Source organism: Mustela nivalis, assembly GCF_964662115.1.
Source record: "Mustela nivalis genome assembly, chromosome: 11".
Lineage (NCBI taxonomy): Eukaryota > Metazoa > Chordata > Mammalia > Carnivora > Mustelidae > Mustela > Mustela nivalis.
Window position 1 is genome coordinate 50,552,947 of NC_139030.1, and position 22,426 is coordinate 50,575,372.

At 44.4% G+C, this 22,426-nt stretch overlaps 1 protein-coding gene across 3 annotated transcripts in view; it reads left to right on the forward strand.

The window, feature by feature from the left end:
* STK39 (serine/threonine kinase 39) overlaps nt 1-22,426 on the forward strand; it is a 298,465-nt gene that overhangs the window by 81,409 nt on the left and 194,630 nt on the right. For all 3 annotated transcript variants that reach the window (XM_082689250.1, XM_082689249.1, XM_082689251.1), the window contains 2 exons: nt 21,644-21,753; nt 21,994-22,095. In XM_082689250.1, coding sequence (XP_082545376.1) covers nt 21,644-21,753; nt 21,994-22,095 — 212 coding nt within the window. The remainder of the gene's footprint in view (nt 1-21,643; nt 21,754-21,993; nt 22,096-22,426) is intronic.

The following is a 22,426-nucleotide window of genomic DNA, read 5'->3' on the forward strand; positions in this document are numbered from 1 at the left end:
TTGTGTCTGTAAGCCTCAGTTTCCCCATCTGTGAGATGGCGACGATAATGCCTGTCATTCAAAAAGACACACATATCCTTTGCATTGAAACTTAAGATTCAGGGTTCTGTAAGTGCTGTGTGTTCCTGGGAGTTGCAGAGTGTTCTAGATGGAGGAGAGAAGCCAACTTGCCATCAGGAGGTATTTCTATGTAAGCATTTTTGTTAAATTATCTAAGGCTCCTTCAGAAGAAAGGAACTTACTGATCTTCAGGACTCTAGAGAATTGGTGTGAATTTTTAATTTTAAAGAAATAGACATATATATACTTAACTCTGTATTTTAAATTGTGTATTGTCTATTTTATGGAGGGTTTTCCAAATTGCGTAAGCTTCATGTCCTATGAAACAACTGCTGATATGGTTGTTACAGTAAGTAAATAAATGTGAGAGATGTTTGGTACATCCAAAAATGTGCAAGAGGCAGAGATATATGTTATAAACTTATTTATGGGAGCTCTGTTTGTGAATGCAATAGCTTAGAGACAATGTAGGTGTCCCAGTTAAACATGGTAGATGGCCTCTTTGTGTGATGGGAGAGCCACCTGCTATAATGGAGAATGAAAAACCCGGTATACACTGAAGTGAAGAAAAAAATGTCCAGGCTACATGCTTAAGTGAATACAACAAGGTGATATAGAATGCATATAGCATGTCACCTCTTGCGAAAGAAATGGGGAGAAATAAGAATATCTCTCTATATTTATACAAAGAAACATTAGAAGGATAACAGGGAGGGGGACTGTGTAGTGTGTGCCCTTTACAGCAGTTTTGAATTTTGAATTGTGTAAAAGTATGACCTGGGGGAAAAAAATGACAGGAAATGACTAAATAAATTTCATGAACTGCCAATTAGTCGAAGTCATTTTTCAATCTTTTAATGTAAAATTTTTCACATGTAGCCTAAAGAATGACAGAGTAGGAATAACTCATATACAGTACAGCCATCGCCTGACATCAGTAATAATCACTGATTCGTGTATCTTCCCCCTCTCTACTCTGGTGGCTTTTATTACTAGCACTAAATTGTGTTCTTCAGTCATTTAAGTTAGTGACTTATATATACATACACCTTTTCTTTTCTTTTTTTTTTTTTTAAAGATTTCATTTGTTTGACAGAGAGAGAGAGAGAGAGAGAGCATGAGAAGGGGAACAGCAGGCAGAAGGAGAAGCAGACTCCCTGCCAAGCAGCGAGCCCAATGCAGGACTTGATTCCAGGACCATGACCTGAGCTGAAGGCAGATGCTTAACTGACTGAGCCACCCAGGCGCCCCAACATATCTTGTTCTTACTCTAAGGATTCACCCTTACCCCACAGGCTAGGAGCATTTAGAAGAAAAAAAAATGCTTCAGCTAAACAAGTGACAACTGAAAACATTTGCAGACAGAAGCTTTAAGCTCTCCTACCTCCGAGTGCTCAAGTTCAGGGTGCGAGGTCTCGGATGAACTGGCACGGTGGAAATTCCCAGGGCATCACTCAAGCTCTGTGACCTTGGTCAGTCTACTCAGCTTCTTCTTTCTTTTTTTTTTTTTTTAATTTTTTTTTAAGATTTTTATTTATTATTTGACAGAGATCACAAGGAGGCAGAGAGGCAGGCAGAGAGAGAGGAGGAAGCAGGCTCCTTGCTGAGCAGAGAGCCCAATGTGGGGCTTGATCCTAGGACCCTGGGACCATGACCTGAGCCAAAGACAGAGGCTTTAACCCACTGAGCTACCCAGGTGCCTCAGGCTACTCAGCTTCTCTAAGACTCCATTTCCTTAAAGAGGGATACAGATATCATTCCCGTCATCTCTTTTTGTGAAATTGAACATGGCTCTTCCCATCCAAGGTGGTAACAGTTGGCGGGGCGTGGGGTGAGACGGCGCATGGTAGGCCCACAACAGCTGCTGTGGTACTTGTGTTACTCTCCTTACTATCCCTGCCGTGACTGCTTTCTCTGAGACTGACCCTACCCTGCACCGCCAGCAGATCATAAGTACCTCAATTTAGTCTTGCAAAGGGTTCAGCTCTGAGGGGCTTTTATGAGTTATAAAAAGCTAATGCTTATTAATTATGGAACCTGGAAGTTAACTTGTCATTAATCTTGCTCTCAGCTGATAAGGAAGTACAAGTAATTTTCTCTCTCTGTTGATGAAATGATCATTGCTCACCAAGAGGGTCAGAATAGCAGTGAACTGCCTTTGAAATGGAAAGGCAGGTCAACTGTTGCCTTATTCTGCCACTTGGGGCTTTGCCAGTGACTTCATCTATTACTCGTGTCAGATTAAGGACCTGAGCTCTTTCTCTGGGCCTTCTGTAGCACACTGGCCTTTTCTTTTTCTCCGCTGGCATCCCCTGAAAAAGGATTTCCTGACTGTTACTCCCTGTTGCGGGCCTTGGGTTCCTTCTCACCGACGGTGTGGTGCTGAGTGGCAGCTGTAGGCGCTTGCACCGCAGGGGCTGCTGGGTTCAGAAGGGGAAGTGTGGGAAATCCAGCCCTGGGCTGTGGTGAGGTTTAGATGAGTCTGTGTGTGAAGTGCTGGTGCCTGGTGCCTAGTGGAGACCTTGTGTGCCGCCATTCTGGACTCTCCCTGGCACCCCTTCTGTGTGTGTGACTTCCTGCGTGGGCCATGCCATGAACTGAAATGACTGCTTCCCAGATATGTAATGATGGGCTAACAGGCATTTATTTATTTATTCATTTATTTATTTATTTTTGAGACAGAGAGAGAGAGTAAGCAATTGCGAATGGTGGGGGAGGGACCGAGAGAGAGAGAGAGAGAATCTCAAGCAGACTCCGCATCCAGCACGGAGCCCGACATGGGGCTGAATCTCATGACCCTGAGATCAGGAACTGAGCTGAAATCAAAGGTTGGTCACTGAACAGACTGAGAAACCCAGGCCCCCCCTAAGTTAACAAATATTTAAATTGTATAGTTTCTACATCTCTGGGGCTCTGGCTTTCTAGAATTCATATTTAATTTTTCCATATTCTCTGACCTGACCATGACATTGAATTCTTACGTTACTTAAAATTATTGTTATTATTATTATTCTTGGTTTTAACTATAAAATAAGGTTATTGCTTTAAGAAAACATATGTAATGCTTCCTTGGAACAGACAGATGATGCTGCTCTCCCTGTTTTCTAGGAGTTTGACTCTCTTGGCCAGACACTTGGTTACTGCCTGAACAAAAACGGGGACCACGAGTCTTTGGGTCTTTTGCTGCCGTCTTAGTCTGCTGGGTGAAGTAGGGGAGGTGTGTGGGAGAGCTGAAAGCTACGTATTAAATTTGGGTAGATGATACATTGCTTTTGTTCAGGCTATTTGTGCCCTTTCTCTTTATATCTTCATGTACTTTAGGCCCTATTTTTTGAAAAAAATTTAAGCAGGGGATAAGTTTGCATTTATTTCTTTGTAATATTTGTTTATCTTGGGAATATTATTATGAGCATTGTTTTTCAAAAGAGTATTTGTGCTGCTTTAATAGAAAACACAATAATTTTTATTTAAATCACTCAACCATTTATATATTTCCTTTCTCAGAACTTTTTGTTAGAAAAGGGCAAAATCAAAGGGGTGTCTGGGTGGCTCAGTCAGTTAAGCATCTGCTTTCAGCTCAGGGGCCTGGGATCGAGCCCCTTGTCAGGTTCTCTGCTCAGCGGGGATCCTGTTTCTTCCTCTCCCTCTGCCTGTGGCTCTGCCTGTTCGTGCGCGTGCGTGCACACGCTCTCTCTCTGTCAAAGAAATAAAATCTTAAAAAAAAAAAAAAAGAAAAGAGGAAATTAAGATTCAGACCATGAGAAACTCTCATCTTATAGAGCTGACCAGTGTGGTGAGTAAGGCAAATATGCTTGGTTCTGTTTCTAAAAGTACAGATTCCATGGGAATTATATACATTTCCATTGGCTGGTGCTATAAAATCAGTAATTGTTTGTATCGAGTGCTTCCTGTGTTTCAGGCCCTCTTCTGTGTGCTGAGCACATTATGATTCGTTCACCGCAGCCCTGTAAATGTGCCCATTTTGCAGAGGAGAAACTAAAGTATGGAGAGGGGAAGTAAGTCGCCCAGGCCACAAGTAGGCTTCAGATTCCGGGACCTGGCTGCAGAGCCTGTGACCCCATGTCTGGAATTTCTAGGAAGACAGCCCTAAATCTGTGTATAAGTGATCCCAGTTTTGGATGGAAGATGAGTAGCAGTCACTAGCTCTTCCACACCTCTGCATTCCATTTGGAAGCCAGGGAACGTATTCTGCACATTTTCCCTCTCTGCTCCTTCAATTTGGGATATAAGACTCTGGTGAGGTTCTAGGGCATTGAAGAAGCTATCATCTTGGGTGTCATTTGGTATCAAATTAAGCAGAGTAGTGACACCACACTGGAAAAATTCAGGTTTCATGTAATCAATTAAAACTTGAGGCCTGCCTACTTAGAGTTTAAAAGAAAATGCTTTACTTCTTATATTTTCTGTGCTCAGAGAACCTGAATGTGTGACTTCCTGGTAATGAACTTGGACAGGTTGCCTTGGTTAATGTAAGGGTGTTTGCTACAGAACGTGATAGAAGGAGTGGCTATTTAAAAGTCATGCTCTTCCCACGGCCTAGCGTTTTATTTTCCAATCTGATGTTCTGTCATATTGTCAGGAAGAGCTTAGATCTTTGTCTGGCAAGTGACTAAGCCTGTTTGTCTGGAATTAATGAGAGGCACTATTCTAAGCAGAAATTCATATATAACAGGTCACTTTGGGGTGGTCACTGCAAATATGTTTATCCTAGGGTTCTTTTAAATAGTGACCGCTTTTAATATACTACTAAAATGTTGATTTCAGAACATTTGCTTTCTGAAGAACTTTCTAGAAGCATACCACTGCATTATGTCAGGTAGATTTTATGGTCATTTTCTTACTTTTGGCTTTTAACTGTGAGCGTGTGTGTGTGTGTGTGTGTGTGTGTGTGAATGTGAATTTCCATTCCTAGTTCTTCATAAAAAATTTGGTACTGAGCTAAGTCAGCTTAATACTTTAGAAGTCTAGAAAGTTATCATTACATCTATCTCAATGTATCTGAGACCATCCAAATGAAGCTTATGTATCCCTTAGGTTTTTAGTGTCTAAGGCACATTGGTATAACTTTGGGTGGTGTCTCTGTTTTTTGGGAGGGAGATTATATCCTTAGTCAGCCTTTGAGTACATCTTGAACTTCAGTCTGCCTCCTGGACAATTATGACTAAAACTTCTGCCAGGAACACATGTAACTAGATTTAACTTGCTTCCAGTACTCTGGTGTTATTCTCAAGGAGTCAGAGGAAGGTGCGTGTGGTGGAGCTGTCCTTTTTTTTTTTTGAGGGGGGTAGAGTTTTTTTTTTTTAAAAGATTTTATTTATTTATTTGACACACAGAGAGAGATCACAAGTAGGCATAGAGGCAGACAGAAAGAGAGGGAGAAGCAGGCTCCCCACGAGCAGAGAGCCCGATTCGGGGCTCCATCCCAGGACCCTGAGATCATGACCTGAGCCAAAGGCAGAGGCTTTAACCCACTGAGCTACCCAGGTGCCCCTTGGGTAGAGTTTTTATTCCTATAGCTGCTAGGTTCTTTTGTTTCCTTCTGTGCTCTGGCTCTGGTGAAATGCATTTCAGTGGGGGTTGGGGGAATGGGGTGGAAGGAGTATTTTGCTAGGAGAGGCTGCTGCTTCAGGCAAGGTAAGATGGGCTCCCTGTGTACAGCAGCCTCTGATCTGTATCAGAAAGTTCTGAAGGCCCCTGGGGCATCTGAATCAGGAAATGGCGATGTCATTGTATTTGTGGGTGCTTTGGCCTAGAGCAGGCCTCTGACATCAGACAGCTGTGGTTTCACTCCTTCTAGCCCTGTGACCAAGTTATTTTAGCACTCTGTGCCTCAGTTTCCATATCCAAACTGTGGAAAAACACTAGAGGGTTAAAGGAATTAACACACTTTCCATTTTAGAATTAGGTAGCTCACATTGCTTTTGTATTGAAATAGGGGGTCCTTTAATTATTAGGAAGTTGAAGATCATGGGGAATAACCTAGGGAGGTGAGGGTGTAGGCCCTCTCTCTCCCTTTTTCTGTACCGCATTGATTACCCCCATATCCCCAGGGTGAAAAATGTGCAATGCAGATCTGGCCATATAATTCCCTTGCATAAACTTTACAACTGTTGCTGGTGGAATAAGGCCCTTCATATGGCATATGAAGGCCCAGCCTATTTTTCCAGTTCCGTCCACCCGTGCTTTTAGGCTTCCTGCTGTTAGGCAGCTACACATGAAATGATGAACACAGTCCAGGAAGAGCAAAGCAGTGCACATGAGTTAAGAACAGTGGCGTACTCCGAACATTGAGTACAAGAGCAAATGAAGATCTTGGGAGGGCATAAAGAGCTTTTTAGTGAACCAAAGCGTATGTTTTGACTTTCAGGAAGTTTATAATTATGTGAATTATGGTTTAATGAATTATGCCAGAATTTTGATATATACTTTTTATTTGATATATACTTGTTTAAGTAAATAGGGACAGCAGATTAATGGAGCTCCTGGAAATTTGAGATCTTGAAGATCACATGGTAACATTTGGTGCCATCCCCAGCACAAAGCAAGAATGCATTTAACTCCAGAAACCCAGTTTTCAACTCCATGTGTATATCATCAGCAAGACATACTTTAAGCAGCTTCCCATCCTTTAACAACTGCTAGCAGTTGTTTAAGCAACAACTTAAGGAAGTCTTACTGGGTGGACACGATGGGGGGAATCCCTTTGCCCATCCGCTGGCGTATTTCCCCAGCTGCGCACATTTAACTGCGTGGGGCACATGGTTGAGCTTTAAGGAGGAGAGTCTAGGAGGACATGGGTCCGATGGGGCTTGGTCTTCCTTCTTCCCTCCCTCCCTCCCCTTCTTTCCTTCCTCTTAGTCTTCCTTTCTTCCTTCCTGCCTTTAAGGGCCTGCAGTGTCATAATTAAATTTCATTTTATGTGTTCCCACAAGCTGCTGGGGTCTGGGAAAAACAGGAGTTGTTAGATGAAGAGCAGAACAGTCCAACTCAGTTCTTTGCATGATCCTTTCTTCATTTATTTGGCTGCTTCCCAGGACCTGCATTTGTTATAGCAAAAAAACGGCCCTTCCCTGGTGAAAAGGTGAACACCAGTTGTTTGGGTTTAATGCGCCTGAAGAGGTTGATTGGCAGATCTTTTTTTTTAGGTTCTATTTATTTATTTGAGAGAGAGAGAGGGAGAGAGAGCACACAAGCAGGAGGAGGGGCAGAGGGAGGAACAAGCAGACTCCCCACTGAGCAGGGAGCCCCAATGCTAGACTTGATCCCAGGACCCCGAGATCATGACCTGAGCTGAAGGCAGATGCTTAACCAACTGAACCACCCAGGTGCCCTGGTTGGCAGATCTTTACTGAGCTTCTGCTCAGTAAACAGGCCTAACCCCCTGGGTAGATACAGTGGTCAGCAACAGGGACACTGTATCTAGTGGCCTAAGTTTACAGTTCAGGTAAAAACTATTAAACAGCTAACTATGGAATTTAATTTAAAAAAATTTGTCAGTGGAGAGAAATGCATATGCCTGGGGAACCTAGGTTATAACAAATGCATGTAGTCTAGTGTAATAGATTGTCAGGGGAATAACTCTTAAATGTGCATGTAAATAGGACTGATTTGGGGAAAGGTGTTCTTGATCGGTAACATATTGGAAGTTACTACATATATCATACCATAGGTTAGAGATGGTAGGAAATCTGAAGAGAGTTAACATGTACTTACACTCTCTGGAATGTAAATTTAACACCTGAGTACACAGGATACACTTGAAGGCACAGTAGCCAAGGACTCTCTAGCTTTCTGAGTCACTAACTTAGCCTAACTTAATCCTCAGCCAAGTCCTTTGCTGGCTGTGGTTTCTATCACCTATAAAATGAGGTTCTTGGCCTCTCGAGCTTCCTTTTAACTCTTAAAGCTTGTATAATTTTAATACTGGAATGCTCTATTACCCCCATGCTCCCTAACAGAATTCCCTTCACACAGTGTTCCAGCTTCTTTTTTTTTTTTTTAAAGATTTTATTTATTATTTATTTGACACAGAGAGAGAGAGAGAGAGAGCACAAGTAGGCAGAGGGACAGGCAGAGAGAGGGGGGAAGCAGGCTCCCCGCTGAACAGAGAGTCCAATGCAGGACTCGATCCCAGGACCCTGAGACCATGACCTGAGCCAAAGGCAGAGGCTTAACCCTCTGAGCCACCCAGGTGCCCCTCCCCGCTTCTTTTAATGGCCACTCTGTCCTTCCATGGCGTAGGCCAGGAATTGGTGTTCCCTGATCCTTCTCTTCCTCTCATACCTGTCCTGTCCAGTTTGTCAGCGGATCCTCTTGCTGACCATGTCTCATCACCTCCCCTGTCATCCTGGTCTTGGTCACCATCAGCCCCTGCCTGGGTTATTGAGGTGGTCTCCTAAGAGGTCCCCTTCTGTCATTGCCCCTCTCTTCTCTACATGGCAGCCAGACTGATGGCCATTAAATGAAGTTGGCTTGTGTCACGCCCTTACACAAAGCCCTCCACTGCCTCCCCATCTCAGGTTGAAGTCACAACTCTTGTGGTCCACCTGGCCTTGCAAGATCTGGCCCTTAACATGGTCTCGTTGACCTCATCTCTTCCTTCATTTCCTCCCTCACTCCATTCCAATCAAACTGGCCTCCTTGCCATGCGTGTGTCTGCCTCAGGGCCTTTGCACCAGCTGCCCCATCCAAATAGTCTTTCTGATACCTCCTTCAGATCTTAGCTTACATGCCACATCCTTGAGGCTTCCATGGCCATTCTTTGGTAAATTGCAGACTCCTCTACCCTGGACTCCCTCTCTCCTGATCTCTCTTACTGCATGCATCAGTGTATACTGCGTTCATGTTGTCGAGGTGGGGTCCTAGGCTAACAGTATCACCATCACCTTGGGAACCTGATAAAAACACACCTTCTGTGCTTTTCCATCCCTGGAGCTGCTGAATCTGAAACTTGGGGAGGAGTGGAGCCCAGCAGGGCGTATGTAAAGAAGCCCTCAGGTGATTGCAATTCTTGCTGAAGTCTGGGCAGGGCTGCTGTGTGTTGCACATAGGAATTTTGCTTCCTGACCGTATTTACCTCTCCTTCCCGCTGCTGCCCCAGCTTAAAGGTCAGCTTCATGAAGGACGGGTTTTCTATAGTCCCAGTGTTTCAAACTGGAAATGTCACTTGGTAAGAGCTCAGTAAATAGTTGTCGAATTAATTAATGAAAATATGACTGTTTAGTACATGTGGACTAAAAGAACTCTGAGCCACAGAGTTCAACAAGGTGATCCTCATACTTCAATGACTTGTCAGCATCAAGAGTCTGAAATGTGAGGTTTTCTTTATCGTGGATTTAAAAATCTGCAGATTCTTTGAAGATTGTGTTAGCACCAACTAATCCTTCTCCATACTTTGTGGAAATGATGTAAATTGTTGCTTTAAATACTTGTGGCTACTGGAGTTGTGCTATTTTAATCACCTCCCATAGGGACCATCGCTTGTAGAGAGTACAGATGGGTCATCCTGGTTTATTGAAAGCTTCTGATACTAGAGCTAGCTAAGTGGAGATTTGTATGAAAAAGACCACCTGCGAGTGTATGAATATTGCATTGGAAATTTAGACTTATTAATATTTGATTTAAGTTGCTTGTGCCCGTCTTTGCAAATATGGCCAGCCTGGAGCCCTCCTTTGACTTCAGAGCATGTGCTGGGCTTGGGAAATGATACCTGTCAAATACGCTTACCTAGTGATCTCCTACCGCAGCTCTCCTAGTTCGGCAGAGTAGGTCTTAGAGATGGGGGTCACTGAGGACTGCTGAGTGATTGTGGATGAGAGTAGGGTCATTTTGAAGGTCGTAAAAGCCAATCATTCTCAGATCTCCTGGCTTCTCTCTCAGCCCTTGGCTCACTTCCTTACTACTGGGCTCCCCTCCCCCACCGCTACCCTTGCTCTTCACGCTGTGCCTTCGGACAGTTCGCCCCCCTCTAGGGCTCAGTTTTTTTCAGCTGCAGAATAAGGAAGGTTGACAAGACTTTCTCTAGGACCTGCCTTACAACAAAGTGTCTGTGTGGCCCTTCATGAGCCTCAGTCACTAAAGAAATTCTCTATCTGGTTTGAGAGCATTCAAATCAGGATGGTCTTGGGCATGGAGGGGAGAGTAAGGCAACTATCTATCCTGTGACTGACTTTACCAGAGCATCTTTACAGATATCCTGCCCTCACGGGGGAGCTAGGGAAGAATGGATTTGCGATTTGGGGATCTTCTGTGGTTTTCCTTTGTTCACCGTAATTACCACATTTGATAGAAAGCTGACTGCTAGTGAGTGAGTCTGCTAGTGAGTTCATGGTCATGCCTGTCTTTGGACGTGAGAAAGCAGGCTCTTGCCTGGCTCCTTTAGCACAGCTGGCCTGGGATTACCACTCCGGCCTTCCTGGACCCCTGCCTCTGCTGGTGCCCCACCAGGTATGGCCTCTGGCTCCACCTGTCACTGGAAATTCACCTGCTTTGGTGAAGGGCTGTGGCTCTGACATAGATGGGCAGATTATCTGTGGTTTGCTGTCATCTTAAGCGACTGTTCTCCTTCACGCTTTGGCTAATAGATTGCATTAGTCAACTGAACTGTGAACCAGATGTAAATTGACATCAGCCAACACTTAACCTTCTACCTTTTGGCCCTTTTAATCCTGTGTTGTCCTGAGTGTGAGAAGGGGGAGAATGAGGAATTAGGGAGTGAGTGGAAGCTTGTGTAGCCTCGGCTCTTTAACCAATAATTCCCCCAATGTTGAAATTTTCTTGTTATTTGTTTATGGGGTCATGAATGAGATGTTGATGCCATGTACAAAGTATAAACAAATGGTTAAGAACTTCTTCTATATGGGTTAAAACATAGCACCCTCAAAGGAAACTTGTTGATGGCAGTTTTGAGAGTCTACCCACGGGAGAGGCCAGTCGTGGGAAGGTTTGCCTCTTTGTGTTTCTTTTGTTTTGAAAGGTGAAAGTCTTAAGGGAATACAGATATGATATCTTCCGATTTTTTCTTTTGTTATCAGAAAAGGCTGTGGAATTGTCATTTTCTGATGTTTCAGAGAAGGTCAGGACTGCCTCTCCCTCCCTCATTCATAGTTGGGAACCGTCGGTTTTTCAGAGCAGCCGAGAAGTGACTCTGGGGCACAGCCACAGGAAATACAGTAGACTGGGTTTGCTGAGTGGAGGCCTGGGACCTCCTGTTGGGTTTGGGGGCTGCAGCCTAGAGAGCCAGAGAAGACCGCTGAACACCATTTGCCTACAAGAAGGAATAAATAGAGTTGAAAACCAGGAGTCTGTTTAGAGGAAAGGAAACTGGGTGGAGAGTGAAGGTTTCAGAGAACCCTTTTTGGTTCTGTCTGGTCCCTCCTGGCGTGCCAGCCTTCCTCCTGAGCAGGACAGGTGGTATGTCCCAATCCATAATGAACTAGTGATTATGAAGAGTAGGTAAGGTGCCTACATATTTATCGTTTGCTGAAAAGATGAGCAGATTCAAGGTTATTGCTTTAATCATCTCTCACCCACCACACAATTGCATATCAGAGGTTGAGAAAGGAATAGTGTTACCAACATTCGTGTTGAGAAGGATACCTACCCAAAGCCTGTCTTCTTAGTGTCCTGGTGCTCTCTGGAGCAGCCATTACTGATGGGACTGTTAGTATGGACGGTGATCATAAATTATCTTCATGTATTTTAAAGAAACGATTTTGGGGGCGCCTGGGTGGCTCAGTGGGTTAAAGCCTCTGTCTTTGGCTCAGGTCATGATCCCAGGGTCCTGGGATCGAGCCCCGCATGGGGCTCTCTGCTCAGCAGGGTGCCTGCTTCCTCCTCTCTCTCTGCCTGCTGCTCTGCCTGCTTGTGATCTCTCTGTCAAATAAATAAATAAAAATATTAAAAAAAAAAAAAGAAAAGAAAAGATTTTGTATGAATGGGAGTGTGCCACATGTGTGAATTTGTCCGGCTTGACATACCCTTGAGCATCACGGGGTCATTTTTTTTTTTTTTTTTTTTTTTGTGGGACATGATTTAGGCTTCTAGTATTGCTCTTGTGCTTACTGGGTCATAAAATACATGAGCGCGCACGCATAAATACATTTTTCCTGCTGCTCTCTCTCCACTACTGGAGTTCTCTGCATCTAAGAGGTGAGAGAGGGAAGCCATGGTGTTGGCCACACTTTGAGATCATGCAGTCACACCAAATCAGGCCATAGCAGCTGTGAGGAAGGCCATACCCTTGAGCAGTTCTTCTCCAACTTCCTTGTGTGTCCCATCAGCTAGGGTTTTGGCTACATGGCAGATGCTGACTCAGTGATACTGACGATCCTGGTCTGTGGACCCCACTTCTGAATAGCAAAAGTCAAAGATACTTCTTTCTCTCATTTTCTTAGAAATGGATTGTTCTGTTTCTGGAAGGTTTATGTAAGTGTAGCTCGAAACAGAAACTATTGGCAAAACAAGTGAATTAAACTCTTCTGTGGTGGCCTCCCCCCCCACTCCCCGCCAGATGCCTGTGCATTTATTTGTTTTGATTTGTGCCCCTGGCATTAAAAGTCATGCTTAATACTAGAGCTGTTTAAAACTCTAGAATTGCACTGTGTGCTAAATTGTTTTCTTGCTGATTTTACCGAGTCCTTTGGGGGATTACAGTGCCTTTAGCCTCTGATGCAATGGTTAACCCTTAGTGGTCAGGGATCATGAATAAACATGGTGGGCCTGGGGAAAGGCCGGTGACTGCAGAGTTAAGAAGCCTTTGGGTATAAATGTCAGAGTGCTTGATGGGCAGGAGATTAAGCAATAAGGACATTTAATTATCTCACATAGCAGAAGTCTGGGGCATTTGGTTCCAGGGTTGGTGCAGAAGCCCAGAGATATCCCAGAGGTCATGTGGCTCAATCCTGCTTTCTGTTGTGCATCTCAGTATGTTGGCCAGAGCCTGTCCCCTTGGGCTGCTCACTCCCAGCATCTCATTCTCAGTGACAGTGCCCTCAACATGCTGGGGCATGGGCAGTACGAGAGCCTTGTACGGTGGTTCTCCTATATAGGCAAAGGATTTCCATGCAAGAGCTTGCACTGTACGCACCTTGGATCTTATGGGCCAGGACTAGGGCAGACCCTCAGATCCTTCATGGGTAAGAGGAACCAAATACCATGATGGGCTTAGAGCACAATTAATCCCCTGAGTCCTGGCAAACAGAATCAGGATTCTGGCAGAGAAGAATGGATGGTTGTGGATGTTGGGTAGATAGCCAACAAGGACTGTTATTGAGAATCTACTATATACGTTTTGAGATCCCCATTTTAGGGCTTGTGAAACCGTTGCTGGGAGCAGTTAAGTAAATGAAGAGGGAGTGTAGTTGGGATCACCAACAGGCCTGTTTGATTCCAGAGTGCCTCCTTGGGGTGGAAATGGTGCTCCTTGGTACTCACTGTGTCCTTCTTTGATGCTACTTCTCTTCCTCTTAGTTTCAGGGATTGTTGGTGGGAGACTCACTGGAAATGGTCAGGACCTCAGAGGATGCCTCTGAGTAGGGGCCTTGTATCCCACGCCAAGTGTGTCACCATTTGGCCTCTAAAGAATTTGGTTCCATTCATGGTGCTCTGAAACACCACTATCAGAATAGTGAGACAACTACTCCTGTGAGCAAGGTGGTGTTATTTCAGGAAGGGGACAAGCCCAGGGAGTGTTGGCAGCTACCGTCTGGGGTCTTGCCCCATCTTCACCTGGCCCCCTGGGATCCAGGCCCTGCTTCTTGCTCTGGGTTAGCTGTGTTCTGCTGAGCATGGCACAGGTACCCAGAGGGGCGTTGGACTGGAGGCATCCCCTCAGCCACCCCCAAGTCAGCGCTGCCTGAGTTTGCAAGGGTTCTCAGCAGCCCTAAGGGGACCACCCTCCCCAGTTCCACTGAGTTCTGGCTCTCAGTGCCCGGAGAGCTGATGGCACTCTGAAGATGGCAGGGCTCCTGGAGAGGGAAAAGTCATTCCTATTTGATTTATAAACAAAAATGCAACAAAGCTGGTGGAAAGGCATGTAAACGTACATTAAAAAATTGAAATTGAGGGCGCCTGGGTGGCTCAGTGGGTTAAGCCGCTGCCTTCGGCTCAGGTCATGATCTCAGGGTCCTGGGATCGAGTCCCGCATCAGGCTCTCTGCTCAGCAGGGATCCTGCTTCCTCCTCTCTCTCTCTCTCTGCCTGCCTCTCTGCCTACTTGTGATCTCTCTCTGTCAAATAAATAAATAAAATCTTTAAAAAAAAAATTGAAATTGAGAAACAGCGATTTGGTCAGTTAGGCAAAAAACATTCTGCCAGAGCACGTGACCACTGGAGAGGCATCACAGTTGGATGTGACCACGTGGGCAGCCCAATGACTTCCACAGACCGGATGGACTGCGGTGGCATTCTCCAGTTGCCTTGTCCAGGAGAGATTGTGACCCGAGAGGGCTGCGGTCAGACCTGGACTCAAGGAAGATGAATCTGGATGGAATACGCAGGATTGCAGTTGGAAGAGGGGTGCTTTTGATTCTGTAACTGCTAAAGCCTATACTGACCAGGTCAGGTCTTCCCTTGACCAAGAAAGTCAGCGGGTAAAGTCTGTCTAGGAGTTGCCAGCAAGCTGAGGACCACGCCTTTGGATCTGAGGACCGGAGGCTGGACACATAAATGTCTTTCTTCCATTCTTGCTGTTGAAGCCATGTAATGTTGTCATTTAAATCAATATCCCATGTTTCCACCTTAGCTCTCACCAGAAGGCCAGGGTTGTGTCTAAATCAAAGTTCTAGAAGCCCCCTGGTGTCTAAACCCACAGGGTTAAAGTTTTCTTTTTGTTTTTGGTTTTTTTTTTTTTTTTAATATGTTCTGTACTTTATTTTTTTAGATCTTATTTATTTGTTTGACAGAGAGAGATGATGAGAGAGGGAACACAAACGGGGAGTGGGAGTGGGAGAAGGAGAGGGAGAAGCAGGCTTCCTGGGGAGCAGGGAGCCCGATGCGGGGCTCCATCCCAGGACCCTGGGATCATGACCTGAGCCAAAGGCAGACACTTAAAGACGGAGCCAACCAGGCACCCCGGGCTAGGGGTGACTAGGGGAACATCCTGAGCTTCTGAAACTGTAAGTAGGGTGCTCTACCGCTGGCCCTCCTTTTATAAAAGCAACATAGTAAGAACTCAGTACGGTGTTTAAAACAACACAACTTTCTGTAGTCTACTCTGGTAAGAAAATACTTGCTTCTGTTTTATACCCACAGTTATATAGTCGGCATTATTGAAATCGTAGCACTTCTTTGCATGCTTCTTTACCCATCCAGCACTGGCGGCGTGGCGTTTTAAGGAAACCTGTGGGACTCAGGACGTCTGGGCGTCCAGCTGCAGCCCTGAAAATGTTCCTGGGTGTTTGGAAGCACACTTCAGTTTTGTCTGTAAAGTCTCAAGAGTCTCTTGTGAGAAAATAAATAAATGAAAAAACAAAACCAAACAAAACCCACCCTGGTAGTCCACCCAAATTGTGAAGGGATTGTTTTGATGATGTAAATACGACATTTCGGTTTAACCAGGGAGCTTCTCTGTGTTGGGTAATCACAACTTGAGCCTGACTGAGGGAAGAGCTCAGGAGTTGTGGAGTCTTAACCCCCATTATTCATCTTGCGTGTCCTTTTCAGGACGGAAAAATACACCGAATTTTCTCAAAATGGACACCAGGGCTAACTGGCTGACTCCTCTGTGAAGGGCTGTGGGTTTTCTCCAGACCCTCGATAACTTGCCATGTGGTCTTTGGCAAGACATTTAATCTTTTTAATTCCTTCCTCTTCTTCAACTCCAATAGCCACTAAATCATCGTATTTTCCTAAGAGCTTGTCTAATCCTTTCCATTTCCAGAATCTCTCTAAAGATACAGGCTCTGTTGATTTAGCTCCTGAACATCACTGTGTGAGTCCTTTTCCAAAATTTCCTCTTTGGCTAGAACGAGTGCCATGGTAGTTGGGCGGCCGAGGGGGTCAGGCTCAGCTTCCTTTCCCTGGTTCTTAGATTCTGTGGCTGGGCTCCTCCACAGTCTTGCTGCTTCCCTGCTTTTCTAGACCGTGGCCACTGGGGAAAAGAGATGGGTTCAAGCAAGGACCTGCCAGAGGGTCCCTGCTCCCTAGGACCCCCAGCCAGATGCTGGCAGGTCCGAAGGGATCTGGTCTGTTGTAGCCTGTTTTGAATAGGTTTTAGGAAGCTCTGAGCCATCACATGTTGATTCCATTATTCTCTAGTCAAGTGTTGAATTAACCTGAGCTGGTTTCTCATCTGCAACTTGGGTCCCTCCTCCTAGGTGTGAGGAGCTGCTGTGGATGTTGGGGGCAGGTTAAGGTTAGGGCTGGTTCTTTACCTGCAGTGCCACTCCCAGGTTTTACGGAAGTCAAGTTCCAGACCAGGTTTTGCCCTTCGTTAGCAAGCAAACCCCTAAAGAGTTCTCATGCTTTGTTCTGTAGGCTCAAGGAAGTTTCTGCTCTCTGCCCATCTAGGTGAGTGGAAAAGTCACTTAAAGCAGACTTGCCAAAATTCCAGATGCAGTTTTCTGGTACATGTGCACTTGGCTTCTAGAATCGAACTAGACCTAGGACTGGGGAGGGATTTAGCTTACTTCTGGGTTTGACTGGATTCTTTCTATTCGCACAAGAGCGGCGAGTTCAGGTAAATATTTTAGCTGTTCTCTGTGCACTGACTACCTTTACTTTTTTCTGAGAAGGGCCTGTTTCTCACATGCCTCACGCCTGCCAACAGGTGACCGGCATTATTATCCTCCAATAATAGCCCCTTTGGGGCCTTCACCTGGCTCATACTTATTTATACTTAGAGATAATAGAAATACTGTGAGCATGAGCAGCTGCATCCGGCATATCAAATGCGACCAGAACGTTCTGGCGCTGGGTGCTCTGGGTCAGAATGCCAGTTGAGCACTTAGGTCTCACAAATATAATATTGCATATGGTGTGTGTTACAGTATAGGTGACTTTTAGGTCTGATAGCAGCTTGGGAGATTGGTTTGCAGGCTAAACCGGGGAGGCGTCATTGCTTTATTTTGCCTTTCCTTTTTTTTTTTTTTTTTTTTGTAAGCGAATTTGTTGCCAACAACAATAGAAAGGAGAGGTTTTACATAAAGATCTTGATATTTGCTTGCTTGCTCTGGGAAAGTGGGGACCTCGGCCGTGGCAGACCCTATTCCTCTACGGTGACTTTCTTTTCCAGTGGAATAGCAGGGACCTGCACTGAGAAGGGGCTCCTGAGGAGAGAGGGCCTAGAGCCCCCTGTGCCGATATTAAGCCTCAAGAGCCCTTTAATGGTTCAGACTGTGCTGATTCTTTTCAAGACTGTCCCTCCTTTATTGCTGCCTGGCCTCTGGAGGTATTTGAGGGTTTGACCCCAGCAGCTGTCATACCCTTTTTCTTCTTGGCTCAACACTTGTGCTTTGCTGAGGCTGTTTCTCTGTCTGGAATGCTGTGTCCTTTGAGGCTTGCCTCTCCAGGTCTTAACCTCTTCTCCAAGGCCAGGTCTGAGGCCCCAGTGGGGGGTGGAACCTGTCATGACTGTTACTGCCCTTGCTCCTCTGTCTACACAGCACAATGTTGCTCTGTTCGTTGTTTTCTGGCCTCCGTCTCCTTGCTGGTCAACACTTAAAGGTCAGGAAACCTATCTTTCTCATAATTTGTAAAAATGTTTATGGTTATCCTCTCACTCCAGTTCAGAGGCAGAGACTAGGAGCTTATGGATCTACCTCACATTTATCGGAAAGCAGATTTACACATGGTGGAAAGAAGCAGGAAGGTGTTATCAATATGAACGTCATATGAAGATAAGCAGAACCTGAGAAAGCTGGTCAGGAAACAGAGGCCAAGAAGACCCGGTTGAAGGTTTGGTAGCCTCACATGGCTGGGGAGCATCATGGCCTCAGCCTGATCCATGGGGACACTGGGTGCAGCATGTGAGACTGTCCATACAGGTGGCTGTACTGCAAACCTCCAGATCTGTCCTGGCGCCTGGCATTCATGTGCCTACAAGTAAGACCATTCTCAAGGTGACTTAATCACACACCACAAATGAGGCAGTGGTGTTGGGTGCACATCAGTCTAACTGTACCTCAACACAAAGGTGACTGTGAAAAAGCCCCACAGTGCCCAGACTCGGAATGCCAGAGGTGCTTCTGTTCTTCATAGGGGTGTGCTAATGTCCTCTGCAGCCCGCATCACTCTCCGTGGAGGGAACAGCGTCCCTGGGCCACCACAGAGCCTCAGGGGCACAGGCAGACTGTGAGGGACGGTGGCGGGGGCGGGGGGAGTGCTGGGGTAAGGAGGGCAGGCCTGGTGCTGGAGCTGGGGAAGAAACAGTGAGTCCTTCAGCAGGGGGAGGCTCCAGGTCTAGATTTGAGAGTAGGGACCGCTGAGGAGGGAGAGGAAAAAAGGGAAGTCAGGTTTACGGGTTGTCCTGAGGGATTTTTGACTCTATCCTGGGGAGGAGGAGGCCTTGAAGGCCGTTTGAGGGGGAGGTCAGGTGTGTGACCGAGGAAGGCCTGGTGGCCAGGGCATGGTCCTGGAGAAAGCCAGAGGAGGGTGGGGGGTTTTGGAGGCTGCTGCAAAGTGGCTGGATTCAAAGATGTGAGGGAGCCTTTCAGCTCTTAGGCTGACAGGGTTCTTTCTGGTTTGAGATGCAGTTATTCCCGGACGCAGGAAGATGGCCGGCTAACTCTGTGTGGAGCCTTTGATTCCGTGTGGCCAGAGAAACATTCATGGTTTCTGACCCAAGTGTATCTGGTTGCACTCCCTTCGCCGTATAGACGTCCCTCTTAGGAAACAAGGACTCTTTTCAGTGGCTATGTCCCCATACCCTCTCCCCCATTCTCACTTACGCATGCTGTCTTGACAGAATAGGGCAGTTTTCCTTTTTACACAGGTACCCTATGTACTTTGGTCAAAGTGTTGTCTCAGTACATATAAATCTTTCTGGATACACATTGGCAATCCATAAGAGCCAACTGTGTATTTACTCTGGATTCATAAGGGTGAGTACATGTTAGGATTGGCGTTTTCTGCTTCTGGAATTTTTATTCTGAGCTTTAAAGACATTTAACCATCTGTTTATGACTTTAAAGTGAGTGTTCTAAGTGGAGGCTAGGAATAAATATGTGAATCTTGCAGGATATATTGAAGGGGTATTGTCCATAATAAATGGCTACTCTACATCTTTTTTTTTTTTTTCAGCTGTTTTTGCAGCTTTAAAAAGGGTCTAATGTAATCCTGTGGTATTTTTAAGGAATTAAAGTATTTGATGTTAACTATGGATTTTTATCTGGGTTATATCTTTTAGGAGAGATTGGGGTGTAGAATTTTAACTGCTTTTATAAAAAAATCCCTTTTTCCTTAGAGCAACTTCTACCCATATTCTTAACTATTTACAGATGTTATGTACTTAGTATTATCTTGTTACAAAAAAAATTTTTTTTAAAGATTTTATTTATTTGAGAAAGAGAAGAGGAAGCACAGGCATGCATGTGCCTGAGCAAGGGGCAGAGGAAGAGAAGCGGGTTCTCCACTGAGCAGAGAGCCCCATGTGGGGCTCGATCCCTGAACCCCAGGATTGTGATCAGAGAGCCTAAAAGCAGACTTCACTGACTGAGCCACCCATGGACCCTCGTTACAAAATTATTTTACTAGAAATGGAATGTTGACTTCATTGTTGACATTTTCAGAAATACAAATTAAGTTGAAATTAATATTTTTCAAAGCCGATCGTACTGTCTTTTCCTCTAGCCAAATATAGTAGATGCTTACAAAAAATTTAATTCACGTAGCTCTTTTGTAAGAACATGAATTTTATTTGCTCCTACCCACAGGAGATTGGTTTACTGGTTCTAGAGATTTCTTTTCACAAGCCTTCATTTTTCTGACCGAAATATAAGAATTCAGAGTTTTAGAATTTGGCACATATGTGCAAATTAAATTATATAGCACTTTCAAAATATGCTTTAGCTCAGTATCATCATGAGAGGAGCAGTTGGAACAAAGACTCCATTTGTCAATTTTTATTCCTTTTACTTGTAGTTGAAATCCTGCTGGGAGTTGAGTAAATTTAAATGTAAATAAAACGAAACAGTCAACATATTTCAACTCAGGGAACTGGTTACAGTGTTACCACATAACTTAATATTGAAGACCTAAAGCAAATGCTAATACATTTTGACCTTGGTTTGTGCTTGATGTTGTTCTTTGGTAATTGCTGTCATCCTGGCAAGTCATCAAAGGGAACCAGCGAAGGAGGAATATAGGAGAGCAATTTGAAGGGGCTCAGACTAGTCTGCTGCAGCAATTAGAGGCATTGACAACCTTTTTTAATTACCATTTACCCAATTACTATTGAGCTGTCCTTGAGTTGGCTCTTGCTGGGAGGTCTGTTCTAGCCCTAAGTGGTTGGTACCTTAACTTATTAACTGATTTTAACTTTTAATAAAAATCTACACAGAAACACGTGCATTAATAACCACTGGGTATTCCTTCTCTGTGGTCACAAAAGAACATCATTTTTGCCTAAATACACATGGGCCTGTGTATACGGTATGCCTAATTCGTCCTCCTGCCAAAAGAGTTTCTCATATGTAATGGATGTCAAGAAGAGTATTATTTCATTCTACAAACCATTGTACCTATACCTATGAAAATTATCCAGAAAGCAAATATTGAGAAAAAAACCAAAAACAAAAACCAGTCTTTGCTGACTGAGCTTTTCCTTTGTGTTGATTGCTACATATGTACAAACCTGGACACGTTGGCTTGATGTACCTGGGTTCATGGATTTACTGTTACGATTTTGCCTACGTTGTCAGCACCCTTTAAGCAATGCCATGGGAATGTGGAAAACGAATGTTATTTATCCTTTATTGAAATCTTTTTTATTGAATTATAATTAACATACAGTGTTGTGTTAGTTTCAGGTGTACAATATAATGATTTGGCAATTCTCTACATTACTGAGTGCTCATCACCATAAATGTAGTCTTAATCTCCTCTATTTCACCCTTCCCCAAGCCACCTTTAAAAAAAAAAATCCATTTCCCAAACATTGATGATTAAATTAAAGATGCTGGAAAAATGATAATAAAAGAAACACATTAAAAAGAAACCGCATCACATACTGATTTTACTGCTTCCAGTGCTATTCTTAGAAATGATTTGTTGAAATGACTCTAAAAGCTATGATCCTTTCTATTTAGGGCTCTGAGAACACATTTTTATTTTATTGTTATAATCCTTTGTGGTTAGTTAGGACTTTTGATACCTTTTTGGTCCAAAATATAATTTGATACGGTAAGTTTCTGGACTGGTGAGCTTGCTGACCCATCACCCGTGATGGCATTCTCTAAAGTGTAGGATGGCTGGTGGCGGAACTGCCTTGGTGTGACCCAGAGAGGGCTCCATGGTGTTTGGAACAATTCATCATCACTGGACAGGAAAAGAGAGGTGTATAAAGTCAGAATGTGTAAGCAATAACGTCTTATATCAAATAAGGGTGACTTTTTTTTTTCTTTTAGATTTTGGGGTAAGTGCATTCCTAGCAACAGGAGGTGATGTTACCCGGAATAAAGTAAGAAAAACATTTGTTGGTACTCCATGTTGGATGGCCCCTGAAGTCATGGAACAGGTAAAAAAAAAAAAAAAAAAAAGGAAGCCTTGTATCATTAAATATATTAACATTTCACTCAAGTCAGTCATTTTACTAGAATGCCCCTTTCAACTAAGATTTAGCTCTCAACTGCTGGACCTTATCAAAATAATATCAAAGTTGTGCATCCCTGCCGTAGATCTCCAGCATAATATGGACTTCCTGGGGGGGATGACAGGCCTACTGTATAATTATGTTTTTTCCTCTTTCTGTTCTTAGGTGAGAGGCTATGACTTCAAGGCTGACATGTGGAGTTTTGGAATAACTGCCATTGAATTAGCAACAGGAGCAGCACCTTATCACAAATACCCTCCTATGAAAGTAATTACTATTGGGAATCATATGTCGGGCTTGAAATAGGATTTAACGGAATCTGTTCTGTAATTCTCTTAAACATAGTCATTTTTCTCTTAGACCTGAGGAGAATTAATGGAGGAACACAGCCAAGTTTAAATGTTGTCTGATGTGGATAGAATAGGACAAAAGTGGTAGAGCTCCCGGCTTAGAAGCTCGCTATACGTTCTTAGCAGAGATCTGTCTGAGGACTGCAATCACTTTGGGCGGTGGAGGTTGAGAACTGGGACAAATGCTGGTCACTACTCTTTTGATAGCTAAAGACCCCTGACCCCCAAGGAAGATCTAAAATTGGATT